Source organism: Andrena cerasifolii, chromosome 1 (genome assembly GCF_050908995.1).
Source record: "Andrena cerasifolii isolate SP2316 chromosome 1, iyAndCera1_principal, whole genome shotgun sequence".
Lineage (NCBI taxonomy): Eukaryota > Metazoa > Arthropoda > Insecta > Hymenoptera > Andrenidae > Andrena > Andrena cerasifolii.
The window spans coordinates 6,229,673-6,244,495 of NC_135118.1; the positions used below are offsets into that span (position 1 = coordinate 6,229,673).

General features: G+C 46.3%; 1 protein-coding gene across 5 annotated transcripts in view; it reads left to right on the forward strand.

Moving 5' to 3' along the window:
• LOC143367303 (homeobox protein caupolican) overlaps positions 1–14,823 on the forward strand; it is a 121,567-nt gene that overhangs the window by 50,135 nt on the left and 56,609 nt on the right. For 4 of the 5 annotated variants that reach the window (XR_013085013.1, XM_076808961.1, XM_076808974.1 and 1 more), the window contains exon 2: positions 12,667–13,056. Coding sequence is in view for 4 of the 5 variants with exons in the window: in XM_076808961.1 (XP_076665076.1) it covers positions 12,667–13,056 (390 nt within the window). In the remaining variant the exon portion in view is untranslated. Of the gene's footprint in view, positions 1–12,649; positions 13,057–14,823 lie in introns of all 5 variants that reach the window. The other variant, XM_076808983.1, reaches the window with a different exon arrangement.

Below are 14,823 nucleotides of genomic sequence, written 5' to 3' on the forward strand. Positions count from 1 at the left end.
CTCCCGACACATCGTAGGGAATGGTCTCTCATTAATTTTTCATTCAAATCGTTGGAGCGGTTTTCGAGATTTTATGTTCACCATCAAACGGTGCACCGCGTACACGCCTTTACGTTTTTACTCATAACTTTTATGTACATAGAGATATTTAGACTTTTCTTTTTTTGCGTTAAAGCTCATTGAATAACGATTAAAACTGAGAAAAAAACGTTCTCTCTACTGTTATTTATCATTTTACAATTTGCGTTTGAAAAAGGGCCTTTTTTTAGAGCTATCGAGGGTAACCTACCCCCTTAAGTGGGTATAATAACTAAAATGTAGTTAAACTCAGTACAGCAATGGCTGCGCAGTTTTATTCACAAGGGAAGATCCCTAATTCGGACATCCAAAAAATTATGAAACGCTGAGGATATGCAGGGGATAAATAGGTATGTTTTGTGCTATTTTTTTGCTCCCCAAATTTACTCTAAGGGGTGAAAGTGACCTCTGAAAATCCGGTTATTTTCCAATTTTGTGTTATAATACTTCGTTTAATTAGGATTATGATTTTGGTAAAAATGATACGCGAGTTATAACACAAATTCAGAAAATGGTCCGATTTTCAGGGGTAAATTTCACCCCCTTAGAGTGAATTTGAGCAGCAAAAAAAAATTGCCTAATACATATCTATATAGCCTCTACATATCCCCTAAGTTTCATAACTCTCTGATTTTCAAGGGTGACTAATGTTAAGTTTACAGAAGATAGAACTTCAACTCTGATCGTGACTAAGGAAAAGTGAAAAGCACCACTGTAGTCGTGTCGTGAAATTGCACCTTACCCCGTGGAATTTTGCTAAGATTCGATCCAGTGCCTCGACGTGGCCAGATGTCACGGTAACGGTTAATTTGTCGCGAAAAAGAAGCCCCGTAATGCTGTTGTCGTACAAGATCTCGCGAGGCGAGGGAAGGGTTCGGGGGGAGGAAGGTGGGAGGAGGCTTCTGCACTCCCTGGGTATGTACCCGGGATTTCAGCGACGAGAAAAAGACACATGGTAGGTGGAAGAAGCGACGGCAAGGAAACGAGGGGGAGAGACGGTAGGGGAGGATCAGTCTAGCGGAGTCGGCGGGAGCAAAGACTGTCCATTCGTATCTCCGGCTCCGCCATCTTTCTGATGGGAATTGCGCGCGCGTCTCTCGCACCTATCGTTCTTTGCCATGTTAGGTACAGTTTGCTCTGTTCCAAGGTGTTTCTGTAAAATGAAACAGATGCTGCATGTGCTTGAGAAGCTACTATACCTTGCAGAGTAAGTTGCTAACACCCCGAAGTGTCTTGCAGGCAAGTAAGAGCTCAGACAGGCATTGAACATAACTACTTTTTGGACGCTAGTGTTAAGTGCAGTCCTGTAATAAGTGGCTAATACACTCGGTGGTTTTTATCCTCAAGAATATTGCTCTGCACAGCTTTTGCGGGGGCTAGTGTTAATTACTACACTTCTGCAAGGTGCATTAGTGCACGTATCATAATGTGAAATGTGAAAGATGCACTCGAAAGGTGTCTATAATATACTTAGAAGGTGCCCCAAGGTATCTGAAGAGATACATCGTAAAGTCAGAAGTTAAATGCCATCATCGATCAAGCCAGTAAGGCCCAAGCCTGTGCACACTGTATCCCGTTTTAGGATTCAGTGTACTCCTCAATGGGATCAATGGAAACAGAATGAGAGATGAAATGCACACTCGATACGACCCCAAGTGTGGCTCATCGTCTTCGCCCGTTTTTTTTCCAAGCTCCTCGTTCGGACGCTCGAAACATGTTTACTTTAGCACCCAAATGGTATTCCCTATTTCTCTTCCACTCGCTATAGGTACATTCACGGTCAGCGAAATAGGAGAGCTGCTCAAATCACCCAGGCGTTAAAGTAAACACATTTCCAGCACCGGGACAATCGGCGTGAAAAACAACGTGGGAGAATAAACATGGGAGCCGCGGTTGGGGTCGTAAGGAGTGTCTCCACTTTCATTCATATACCGTTCATCCCATTGAAGGATCCACGGAAGGCTAAAGTAGCAGGTTGTACATAGCTATGTCGATGAGTCACTATAAGGTGCTACTTTCGACACCCAAGATTCCATTTAAGCTTACGTTCATGCCTTGCTGATTTTACATTAGGTAGGTAGGTACTACAGATATTTGTACCATTACAGATATACCTGAAGGACTCTTAGAGCGCAGTGAGAAAATATTTTGAAAGATACCGCACAGGCTGCCTGAACTGCATTTAAGATTTCAAGCACACCATTTGCATACAGTGAGCAAAAAAAGTATTTGGACGGTTTTTAAAATCGCATAACTTTTTTAGAATTGGTCCAAACGACTTGAGTTTTTTTTAGAAGCTAGAAGGATTAGTTTGCTAAATGACGTATTTGGTCGTTTTGAACAAAAATGTATTTGGTCGGAATAGCGAAAAAAATAGTAAAGGTCGATTTTTAAACTTTTTTTTGTGAGCTTGTAATGAAAGTTTAAAAAAACCGTTTGTAGAGTGCAGTAAGTTGTATACGTGCCTAAAATTTCATCAAAATCGGTTTACAAACGTTTAAAGATCGCAGAATAAGGTCGAAAATCGCTGATTTCGGGAATTTTCGCGATTCTCGACCTTATTCTGCGATCTTTAAACGTTTGTAGCTCGGAGCAACGTTAACCGATTTTGATGAAATTTTAGGCACGTATTCAACTTACTGCAATCTACAAACGGGTTTTTTGAATTTTCATTACAGCCTCACAAAAAAAAGTTAAAAAAACGACCTTTACAATTTTTCTTTTTCTATTCCGACCAAATGCATTTTTTTCAAAGCGGCGAAACACGTCACTTAGCAAACTAATCCTTCTAGCTTCTAAAAAAAACTCATGCCGTTTGGACCAATTCTAAAAAAGTTATGCGATTTTAAAAACCGTCCAAATACTTTTTTTACTCACTGTATCTACGCTGCTGTTCACAAGCATTAGGTCAGCTACTCTGTGTGAAATAAAAACTACCCTGAAAATTCTTACAAATTTCTTGAAGAACTCTGAGGGATGTTACTTTACTTAATACTTTAAACTAAAACCAGTGGAGAGTACAGAATCTCCACCAAACATCAGATTTTCCGCAAGTACAGCAGGTGTCTCAATGCTTACGAAATACCACAGATGACAATTTGATGTTTACGCAAGAACACGACACAGTACCCATGTTCACGGAAGTTGGACTCGGTTCGAGAAAGTTGGCTTGTGTCGAAGCGAGTTGGAACGCGTTGAAGGGGATCCGCACGAGTTGGATCGACTTCGAGTAGTTGCAAGTTGGCCGGCGCGGATTGCCGCGTGTCCGTGCGGATCCGCGCGAGTCGAAACGGTTTGGAGCGTGTCCGAGTCGAGAGGTCCGCCGTGACAGCGGCCCGTAAGATTCCTGCGGCTTGTAGCGACAGTGTAAGCCTGCCCTTCGCTCTCCTCCAGCCGGTGATTCGTGACTGATTAGAACGGGTCAAAGTTGAATTCAAGACAGGGATCGAATTCGCGTGTCGTGCGAACGCACGTGATATCTCGTTGCGTATTCTAGGATCGCGTGCGAGCCGTGTAGCAGCCGCATTGTCAAGTTTCTCCGGTTACTTTGCCCAAGCGCCGATAACTCCGCGATCAGATCGCTGTTCAGCTCGACTCGAACACGTGTAATCCTGTTTACGAAGAACCCTTTGCCTGCGAGTTCTCTCGCAGGACTTGCGCGGGGACTTATTGGGTCCCGCGTGCACTCCGCTTTCCTGCGACGCGTCGACGGGAGGCTCGGAGTGGCCCATCTAGAATTTTCGGTGGACGAGTCACGAGGGTATTTCCGCGGTACGTACATCAGAAATCGTGTGAACGATTATTGCCCCGTCATAGACGCCCAGACTAATCAGTGGCGCGATTCTCGGGAGAAAGTCGAGTCGTGACCGAGTTTCTTTTATCGCCCCCTGATATTGGGACTGTTTTCAGCGCCCATATCGGCCGAATCGTTCCGCACGTGTTAGTGGGTTTGACGAAACAGCGGTTTCAAGTACGCGTTTCCGATACCTTTCGTTTCGCTTAATTGCCTCTAGTGTCGATCGATCGATAAACCTAGAGCGTGTTAAAAAACTTCTCCGGCTCGATAAGGGACAGATGTAGATAAGCTGATCTCGAGGATGATTGAGAATTAGCGATGTTCGGCGAAGGAACAATTGTTAATAAAGCGACGATTTATCGGCGTGTTCGCCGACGAGTTATCGAGGCCGCGGCCGCGCCACAGGTCGGCGTGCGTACGTTCGGTATATCGAGCGCGGAATCGATACATTGTAAATTCACGGCCATAACGAATGAAGGGTTGAGGCACTTAAGTCGAAATTACGCGTCCGTACCGGTAAATTATTCCTCATCATCGGCAAACGAAAGGAGTACCTGCGTTCTCTTTACACCTGCGTCACGCACCGCTACACCCTGCATCAGATCATCGATAAAGCATGCTTAACGTTTTCCACGAACGGTCCTCCCGGCCTCGGCGCGCACCGTCCGATCGACTCGAGTATCTCCCAATTAAAACAAATGCTTGTAATCAGCGGCCTGGCCACAACCGACCATTTCGCGGCTGGATTTGAATTTTATTTCTCAATTCGCGGCTGCGTTTTTTCCCTGCATCCGGTCAGGCTACCTTGTCGAAGGGAGCGGAAAGTCTGCTCGCAAAGCCGGATGCAATTTGTATTTCGTGCTATTGCACGAAGTTGATTTCGATAGTCAATTGGGCCTGGGTGTGCAGAAAGCTGCCTACCCTTAAACTGACAACGACAAAAAAATAGTTAAGTGCTGTATAGATTCCATAATTTTGTGATTTTTATTTTCCAAAAAATTACTGCCAACATTATTAAAACTACCCAGTCATAGTTCCGTTTTAGGCTTAAAAAAGGCTACAGTAAATTTAAAGTGATATTAATTATACTAATTATTAAGTAACCCATTAAAAATATTGTAAATAATATAATAATAAATAAAATATACCCAGTAGAAATAGAGCTACTTTTCTTTAACAATCAAAGTGTTCAATGCAAAACTGAATTTCAAATCATTGAGGGTTGGTACTTAGTTTTCTGCTTAATTAGGCCCAGTTGCGCTCTAACTATTTATGCCAATATCGTGGCGAGGTCTTCTCAAGTTTCCTCGCACTACACGCCGGTTACGAAATAAGTTCTAGCTTGATAAATCCAGCCTGTATATCTACCTCTGCTTCGTTGTCGCATCCCACCAGTCATTCTCCATTTATTCCTCCCTTCCCAAAGCTCTGAAAGCATCCTCGCCGAACAACCACGCAGTAGAAGCCTCGCGTGGAGCCCGTCGAGATTTCGGTTCGTCCCTTCGACGGAGGGGTTGCTTCGCGAACGCGAGAGTGTCACCGAATCGTCGGCGCGAGCAGGGAGGCCGGGGTGGAGACGTGGAAGGTACAACGGCGACGGAAGAAGGGACGTATCGGGACTGTTCCCGCAGGCCAGGATCCGTGAGGGGTTTTCGCGGCGGTGGTTGGTGCCGCGGGGGTGAAAGTGGGCTTTTAAAAGGTTCCGATGGGAAACCCAGCAGGGCGTGAATGGCTCCAGACGCGCTCCGGAGGAGACCCGTAACGTTCCGTTACAGTCTGAACGGAGAAAGACAGAAGAAGGCAGAGAGAGAATGTCTAGGTGGGACTGAGAAAGGCGCATCGGCGAGAGAGGGAGAGCACGCAGACGGAGAACTTGGTGCGTGCACAGGGGACGCACATGCACGCACGCGTGCACGCGTGTGTCACGGCCTCGAGGTGTTCCACCACCTCCACCTCCCCACCACCTCTCGACTCTTTGTTCAGAAAAGTTCGGTTTACCTCGTTCCCTTCCGAGAGACCTGGTCCGGGTGGCTGGTTTTTCTCGTCTATTTTTGCGCCAGCCTCTCTCCGGTGCCGAGGCTCGAACGGGACACGGGGACACTGGGACCCGGTTTCACCCGTGGAAATAGAGAAACGACGGAACTGGTAAACGATTATGGCGAGCGTGTCGGTTTAATTAAAGATTCCGACCGCGGTGACAATATCTGGCGTGGGCTCCCGAGGAAACCCCTTGATCAACGTGCCTATCGCCCGCGGCTCGTTCGCTCGGGAAAGTTACGCCGTCGTTGATGAAAATAAATTAAAAACTCGCGCGTACGAACGGCAGCCGGCGTCCTCGCGCGGATCCACGGGCCCCGAAAGGGTCCCTGGCCGGATCGTGATGACGGTCGCTCGCCCAATTTCACGGCGGGACGCTATTTAGGTATCGCCGGGCGATAAATTATCGGGCGAAATTTGTAGCCCGCCGCGCCACGGGCGTCGAAATATCTTACGACTATTTAACGCGACGTGGAATCCCGTTTTTCGTAAACACGTCCGCGCTACGGAAAGATACGGGCGCGTCGCGTCGTTGCGTGGAGAGAAAAAAAATAAAAATAAAAATAAGACAGAGCGATGGCAAGGGGAGAAACGGGGTGGCGATGGCTTCCAACGAGCGCCTTCTTTTTGCCTTTGTCAAGCGGGGCTCGTGGCTGCTAGCGAAAACAAAGCGAGGGCGGGAAAATCGTGCGGGAATCATGTTTTCGTTGATCCTATTTATCACGCTCCTCGTGGGCGTCCGGACCCGGTCGATTTCGACACGATCTACGAATAGAAAGGTGGTATATGCGCCCGTCAACTGTACTCTGCGCGGAGGAGCCGCGGAGGAGGTCGCTTTATCAACTCATACAACCTGCGCCCTGCGCTTGCCTCTCTGTTCTCCCCCGCCCCCGCCACCCTCTCGAAACAACTCCGCGCCCCTGCTCGTATTAATTACCAGGATTCATTTCATCCTCATTTACCGCGAGAGCTAATTTACCGCCAGCTAGCCTGCGCGATACATGTACAATAATGTACATACGCAACCACCCCCTTTAGCGAGCTCCCCGAGCGGAGCGCGTATACTCCCGTGCGTTAACTCCGTGGAGCGATTAATTGCGAAAATTACGGTGCCTTTGGGAAGGTAGAGAGTTCGAAGGAAGTTAAAGAGTTGGAGGTGAGTCTATTTCGAATACCGGAGTAGGGATGGGAATGGAACGTTCGTTGAATTTTAAGCCGGCAATCTTAAGTCTGTAGTAGTGAGTTTCAAAGTTGCTGGCACAGAGAGACGTCTTAAGTCGAAGCGTTCCTGTAATTCGTTAAGCAATTTCTTACCGGTGTTAATAATTTCACGACTCGCTGCATTGACGCATCTCGCAGAGCAATTAATATAATCAACATTCCGCATCGATAACAACGGGTTTTTGCGCCCTCGTTGATCTTCCTGGGCGGGTGCCCGCGGAGACGCAAGAAGTCCATGAGAATTACAATTTTATGCATCGGCATTAGTTGTATTTACATAGTGGTCCTGCTCGCGACACAAACGGCCGCGGAACAAACTTATTAACACGGAATTGTTTTGTAAACCACGGCGCGGATCGTAATTAAGATTCCGGGACATGTTTATTATCGGACCCGTCGATTGCACTCCCGATCTCGGTTTTTACCCGCGTATGTGCTCGCGCGCAACAGGTACGACGCTATTATGATCGCCGAGATAGACGGTTCTTTTTCACCGCTTGGCCACGTTTCGAAATTATTAAGTTTAATTGAGCGGTCGCCGTGGTCCTAGCGTCTCGTTCTCCTTGCGCGATACCGATCGAGTTTTTCTTAAAGCCGCTGTACGATGCAAATTAAGCGCATGTTCGATCACGTGGACACGATGCTCGCCCGTGACATTAATTATCGATAGCTCGCGAGCCTGTACACCGAGCGGGACGGATCGAGCGGGCGGTTAACGAGAACTTTCATCCCAAAATGCTATCTCCGTATTACCCGCGTCTTATCGAGTACGCGTCACAACGCGGAAATTATTTAGAACCAGGGCTCCCTCTCTCCTCGCATTTATTTGCATTCATTTACGTTTGTACGATAACCGCGGGTAACATAATAATTCTTTGTTACATAAAGCACGAAACATACTCTTTTGCCCTGTCGAGCTGTTGTACCAATTACGCGGGAAAATGTGTACGCGACGGTACTCGCTATCCTACGCGAACTTGGCTCGTTGTTCCGAGCATTTGCCGCGATAACGCGTGACGAACGATAATACTTCGGACGACCGTCGATCGTCGTATCGTCGGGCCCCTGTAATTGCCTTCGCGTTAATGACGGTTAACGCGTGACGAGGCCCGAATTTCCAAGCGATACCGCACAAAAGTGCAAACACCGCTGATGTAGGAACGTTGTCCGGCCATCCGACTTCCTCGACTGTCGGCCGCGACGAGGTCGTAAATTCCCGTCTAATTTATTCGGCGCTCTCGCCCGCCCGATAATGCTCGGCCGTCATTACGGAAAGTTATGTGACAATTATCGCTATCGGGGCTTCGCGATCGCAAGGGCACGCCGCTGCCGGTGTCGCGTGTAATTCCAGCTGCGAGGCTTGAAAGTGCAGCGCGGCGTTTTTAATTCCGGTTCCGATTAAGAGAAGTTCGGGACGGATCCGTGGCCCACTCCCGTCACGGGTCCTTTTACGGGATTAATTGTCGAGTGTCATCTGTTGTTTAATAACGAGCGATACCGCTGCCTCCTTCCCCGATTATCGTCCATTAAAGTAACACGAAACCGCTATCGAGTTATCGAGCCGCGCATTTATAATCGGATCCGCAGCGATAAGGGAATATCACCTGCTTACGGAATTACCGTCATTATCGCCATTAACCCCTCGCGCTGGAATTATTTTCGAATGGCTCAGCCTGTCGGCTGCCGGCAATTTATTTTCACGGCGGTCTTGTTGCTGTTGCTTGTCTCATGCCGTAAGTAGGCGCATTCGGTTTCGCGAACCAACGACCGATACGAATTTCAAGCGCCGGTAATGAGGGACAGGAATTGGTGGCGTGAAAATTGTTACAGTACCTGCTCGAAGACTGTGGGAAGAGGCGAATACTATTTTGCATAAATTTTCGGCTCTTGTAATAGGCAATTTTAAATGGAGTATCATGTTTTAATGAGGATACCTCTTGTCTGGCTCGAGACATTTGTTTGTCAAATTTGTCACGTGCCCTTGATAATATTAATTCAATTAAATTCCTTATCTGTCTCGTTATTTGCTAGATCTTACTATCATTTAAAATTCCATCGACAAGATCTCGGCTGATCATATCTCCATCAAGTGCCTTCGATGACCATATAGCTGTTCAGTTCGTGATTAATTTACTGCTGTGGCTTAGCTGCAATTGTGATTTCCTTCGGGTTTATTAATACAGAATATGGGAGATAGCGTCGCAATGGTTTCAACTCGCAAAGTTAACTCGTTCATTTGACTGATTAAAAAAGCAATAGTATATTCAATTGGTAACTAGGTCACCATCCTCCGTTTCAACCGAACATCGAGTACAATGCTAAGCATATACTACGCGAAGCTTCGATTATCATAATTACCCATTTACACGGGAAAACTGTTGTTACAAACAATGCACTCTATTAGTAGTACATGTACCTGTTCCAAGCAATAGCGAAGTTTGTACAAGTTCAACCAAGCGGATAGAAAACAAAGGAGACTATGAATTAATAAAATAGGTAGCACTCCCTCGATACTAACAAGGGAACATCCGGAACCCGGAAGTTCAAGAAATTCTGAAACTTCGTGAATATGCAGGGAATTTCCCCCCTGATTACAACGCAGTTTTTGTTTGCTGCCGAAATTCAGTCTAAGGGGATGTAATTGACCCCTGAAAATCCATTTATTTTCCGATTTTCTGTTATAACTCGTGAACTGTAAAATAATTTTTTTACCAAATGATAGATCTAATTAAAAGAAGCAACTTTTGTCTTGAAACTTTTCTTCTATCTCTTACATTTCGCGAGTTATAGCACAAAATCGGAAAATAGCCGAATTTTCGGAGGTCAATTTCACCCCCTTCGAGTGAATTTGGGCAGCAAACAAAAATTGCGTTGTAATCAGGAGGAAATCACCTACATACTCACAGAGTTGCAGAATTTTTTTGAATTTTCGGGTTCGGGATCTTCCCTTGTAAGTAGCTTTTTTGCCTGCCGAAGCTCCAATTAAGCTTGCACCCTGAAATGCCACTTTTGCCCTTGCCCGTTCAATATGCTCCCTAGATAGGGGAGACCGTGTATGTTTGTCTCATTTTCTTATTTTTATTTTTATTTGGGTTATGGCTGCAGGGAAGTTTCTTCAAACTTAGATTAATATAAACTACGTACGTCCGGCTTTATAAAAAAAAATTGGTCCTGTGGACTTTGTCAACCAGATTAGGAGCTAATTCACATTATTTGCAGGGACTATTTTGTGACCACATACCCAGAGGTCGGGTTGATTGTCACAGTATCTGGATAGCTAAGTTTATAAATAAAACTCGATTTAATTAAGAAAGTAATATAATTTTTTGTTGTATTTCTCACAATATCGCGTTAGAGTGCGGTAATTTATATTATAATCCTTTGCAATCCTTCTTATTGTGTAATTGCCCTTTATAACTTCCCTTCCCGCATGTAACATTAATACTTCTTATAAGTTTGCGGCATTATTATTGAGAACTGTGGCCAAACAAACAAGAAAATAATATCGTATGATAGATACAGCAAGTTACACCGGGATTAGTTATCACATGCAGCAAATACCCAATCCCAAATGTTTTGTGACAACCTGCCTCAAACCGTTAAACAATGCCACCTCTCTGTTCATGTATTAAAAAGTTTAAAAAATGCAAAGAAATCATTACGGTAAGTTAGAAAAGACTCTAAACCACGAGAATAATGCAACAATGTCATAGTCAATACTAAGAAACAACCTATACAGTCAGGGACAAAAAGATAGGGCACCCATTAATTTGTCAATTGTTATTTAATATGCAACATAAATAAGTATACGCCGTTCTACACTGTGTTTGTTCATGTGGTACAATTAGTTTAATTAAAATGTTGATTATCAATATAAATTCATCTGGTTAACTGTAAACATTCAAAAAAGTTAGTGGGACAAAATGATAGGACATGTGTTTAAAAAATGGAATGTACAAAAAGAATTACCAATTTTGCTTAATATTCAGTACTTGGTAGAGCCTCCTTTATTTTGTATTACGGATATCATCCGTTTCGGTAGAGATTTGTATAACTTTTTAATTGCTTTTCTCCTTAATTGGTGCAATTCATGTTCAATGCATTGTTTTAACTCGTCTATAGTTAAAAATTGTCGGCCGTTGGCATATACCGCTCTCGCAAGGTCCGCCCAAATATTTTCGATAATATTGAGATCGGACGATCTTGCTGGCCAGTCTAGAATTTTAATTGTTTCACTTGCGAAAAATGCTTGAACTATTTTGGCTGTGTGAACGGAGACAGTGTCATGCTGAAAGATGAACTTATTTCCTGCAATTCTTGTAGCATGTTTGTTTATTTGCTCCTTAATCAGATTAAAATATTTTTCGCTATTCATGTTGCCACTAATAAATTTGATATCTGTTTTTCCATGGCAACCTATACCGGCCCGAATCATAGCTCCGTCACCACCCATTTGACGATGGCTTAATAATTGAGGTTCTTTTCTCAAATCATGATAGTAATAAGCAAAACCGTCAGGTCCATCCAAATTAATTTTCTTTTCATCGGAAAATATTATTTTGCGCCAGTTTTTCCTCAGCTGGATATGTTTTTCCGCAAATACCAAACGAACACTTTTATGCTGATCCGGTAACGCAAGCTTTCTCTGCAATTTTTTTTCGTTTTAAGTGTTTACACTGTCGTAAAACTCGTCGTATATTTTTTACGTGTGTTGTAACACCAGCTTTTTCTGCAATTTGTCCAGCGGTCATCTTCGAATTCGAAGCTACAGAACTCTTTTTTTTTTACCATAATTATCTGGATCTTTAACTAATTTACTGATTACGTTTCTACTTCCCTTTAGCAATTTTTGCTATGGAATACTTTTCTTTAAATAATTTTGAAGCTGCATGCATGTCACGTGCAGTCAATTTTTTGCCACGACCCATTCTTTATTGCCAGGTTGCAACTGCACAAATTAAACTGTTTATATTAACTAATTTTTAGTGGAGACTTTACTAGGCACTCGATGTTGACGCTTCTTGTATACTTTTACAACTGAGAAGTGAAAATACGTCGCATGACCTATCATTTTGTCCCACGTGAGGACAACACTGTTTACGTGTTCCTTCATATTATTTCTTAAGAATGGATACTACGTATAATCTTCGGTATATTTACAGTTATTGGCACGTGGAATATAGCTGATTTACTAAAGTGTACATTTTCTGCGAGCGCTAATTTAGTTCGAGCGCACGAAATCAAACAATAACACATCGTGTCTCCGTGCGACTCCACAACGACTTGTAAGATGGGGGTGGAGGCGGCGATATGTTTGCGCATCGCCATGGATTCTTAGTACATTCCTACTGTTTATAGTTTCTTTGATACAGCCGTTTTGACAACCTACCCGTGTGACAACCATACCCGGTCTCCCCTATCTCAATATTGCTCCGTACACCTAAACCTGCCACTACTGTTCAGTGCCCCAGTTGCTCTCCACTCTTCACAAGTTGCTCGAACCAATCTAACCCGGAGCTTTTCTAAATTTTCAGCTGCTGGTGAGCGGCGGGCAGCCAACGACGGCGACGTCGCCGGCGATGTCGTCAGGAGGTGCCCTCAGTCCGGGGGCGCTATCACCGTCGTCGACGGCGACGACGACGGGCGCCGCGGCCGCCTCTGGAGGGGCGAGCACCCCTGTGGCTGGCACCACGGGGCCTGGTTGCTGCGAGAACGGCAGGCCCATGATGACGGACCCCGTGACAGGGCAAACGGTCTGCAGCTGTCAGTACGACAGCGCGGCGAGACTAGCCTTGGGCGCTTACCCGAGGCTAGCGCCCACGGCGACCTCTTACTCCTCCTACCCCACGCCGACGCCCTCCACCACCGACCAGGGGCCCTACCCCAGCATCAGCATGGACAGCTCAGCGTTCTACCCTCCTCTGGTGAGTCTATTTGCCTCTCTGCTCCACTTTTTCGCCACGAAGGTCGTTTATAAGTGTTCGACGCCAATTACCGGCTTTTTCGCCTAATGTCCGATGAATAATTCATGGGTGATAATTTATCGGTGTCGCGTCGCGTATACAACCGTTCTTAGTCGCAGCCGCGCGGTTTCAGTGAATACTGAACTGCAGCTCGGAGCCGGTTCATTTCGATTTTAGCATCGCGGAGATGTGGAGAACCGGGGTGTTGCAGAGTCTGCTAGTTCGCGCGTGTCCGTGTCCAATCTGCTTCGCTGAGAAGGTACAGCTAGGGTATGGGAATACTTGCGCGTCGAGGGGTGATAAGGAATTTGTATTCAGCTTGTGTTTTAAGAGCCCAAGTGTTTGCGATTTTCGTGTAGAGTGAGGCAACGTACGAGTTAATGATCACGAAGCCATCCTTTTACACTTTTCCGTATTTATAACTTGCCCTGCAAGTACCACCCTTACCATCACCGCCGCAAACTATTCGTACTTCCATTCCAACGCAACCCGCAAGCAACTCCTTCACTCGTCGACATTGTCTGCGCAATCTTCCGTGCGAAGAGCGTCCACATAACTCCTCGGTTGTCCACTGTACCTACATCCTTTCCTCAGTTTCACTCGTGTAACGTTTTGATTCGCCTGGGCCAGAAAATTGCGGACCACCCCCGTCACCGGGCGCTCGGAACGCGCCCGACCGAAACGTTCGGTACCGGCGTTGCCGATAAATCACGCAAATTACACGTCCCACGGCTAATCGGAGGAGTTACGGCCCGTCCGTATTTATAAACGCAATCATTAAACGGTTTATTAGCTCGGTCTCAGAAGAGAGTGACGCGCGTGTCCCTCGGGCTGTCCGCCGTTGGCCACGCGGCTATCCGCCTGTGCTTTTGCATTACGCTTTGTAACGCTGCGCGCGTAAAATATGCCCGACCATCCCGGCCACAGATTGATTGGCCCGTCTAGCTAGGCGTGCCGGACGATTATTACCCGCGCGGGCTGAACTTAAGACGGATTAGCGCGTGGTCTTGCCACGAATTAGCTTGGAATCCCGGCGATGGAAGCCAGAGGGACGTCTCGAATCGCGGCCTCCGCGATCGTCCTCTCCTCCTTTTTCCCTATCCCCCGTTCCCTCATTCTCTCATCCTCCCTTTTCCTCCCCCTCGCCCCTCCTCTCGCTCTCTCTCCGGCGCTGGCTTTCGCGAATCCGTATGTCTCGCGCCTGTTAGTCTTCTCCGTCGCCAGGCCGCGTCGAATTATTCACCGGGCGGCTGTCGAGAGCGGAGCGATAATCTCGTTTAAGTTTCGGTTCGCGGAAGACGCGAACGTCTCGTCTACCTCTAACGAGGACTACCGCCGTGATGGATTCGCGGTTATATTTCAGGGGTGCGGGGGAGAGAGAGGCTCGCCGGTGGCCGCCTATGTCGACCGGGAATCTTGTGAAACACGCGTTTCTCGCGCAAAGACACTGTTTATTCCCGCCCCCCCCCCCGTCTCGCCCTTTCCAACGCTAAAAACCCGGGGCTAATAATAAGTCCTGGACGCGGAGGAGCCCCTTCGCCCGGATGGCCCGCGATCCCCCGGGGGAACATAGTTTCGCGCGCTGCCCGATGACAGTGTCGACGCGCAAAGGGTAATTAAGCTGCCCGCGGACATTGAAATCGCATCGAACGATATCGCGTGCAGGCTGGGGGGAACAGATTAGTCTAGAGCTGAGAAATGGTGGAGGATCGTCGTAGAATGTGTTAT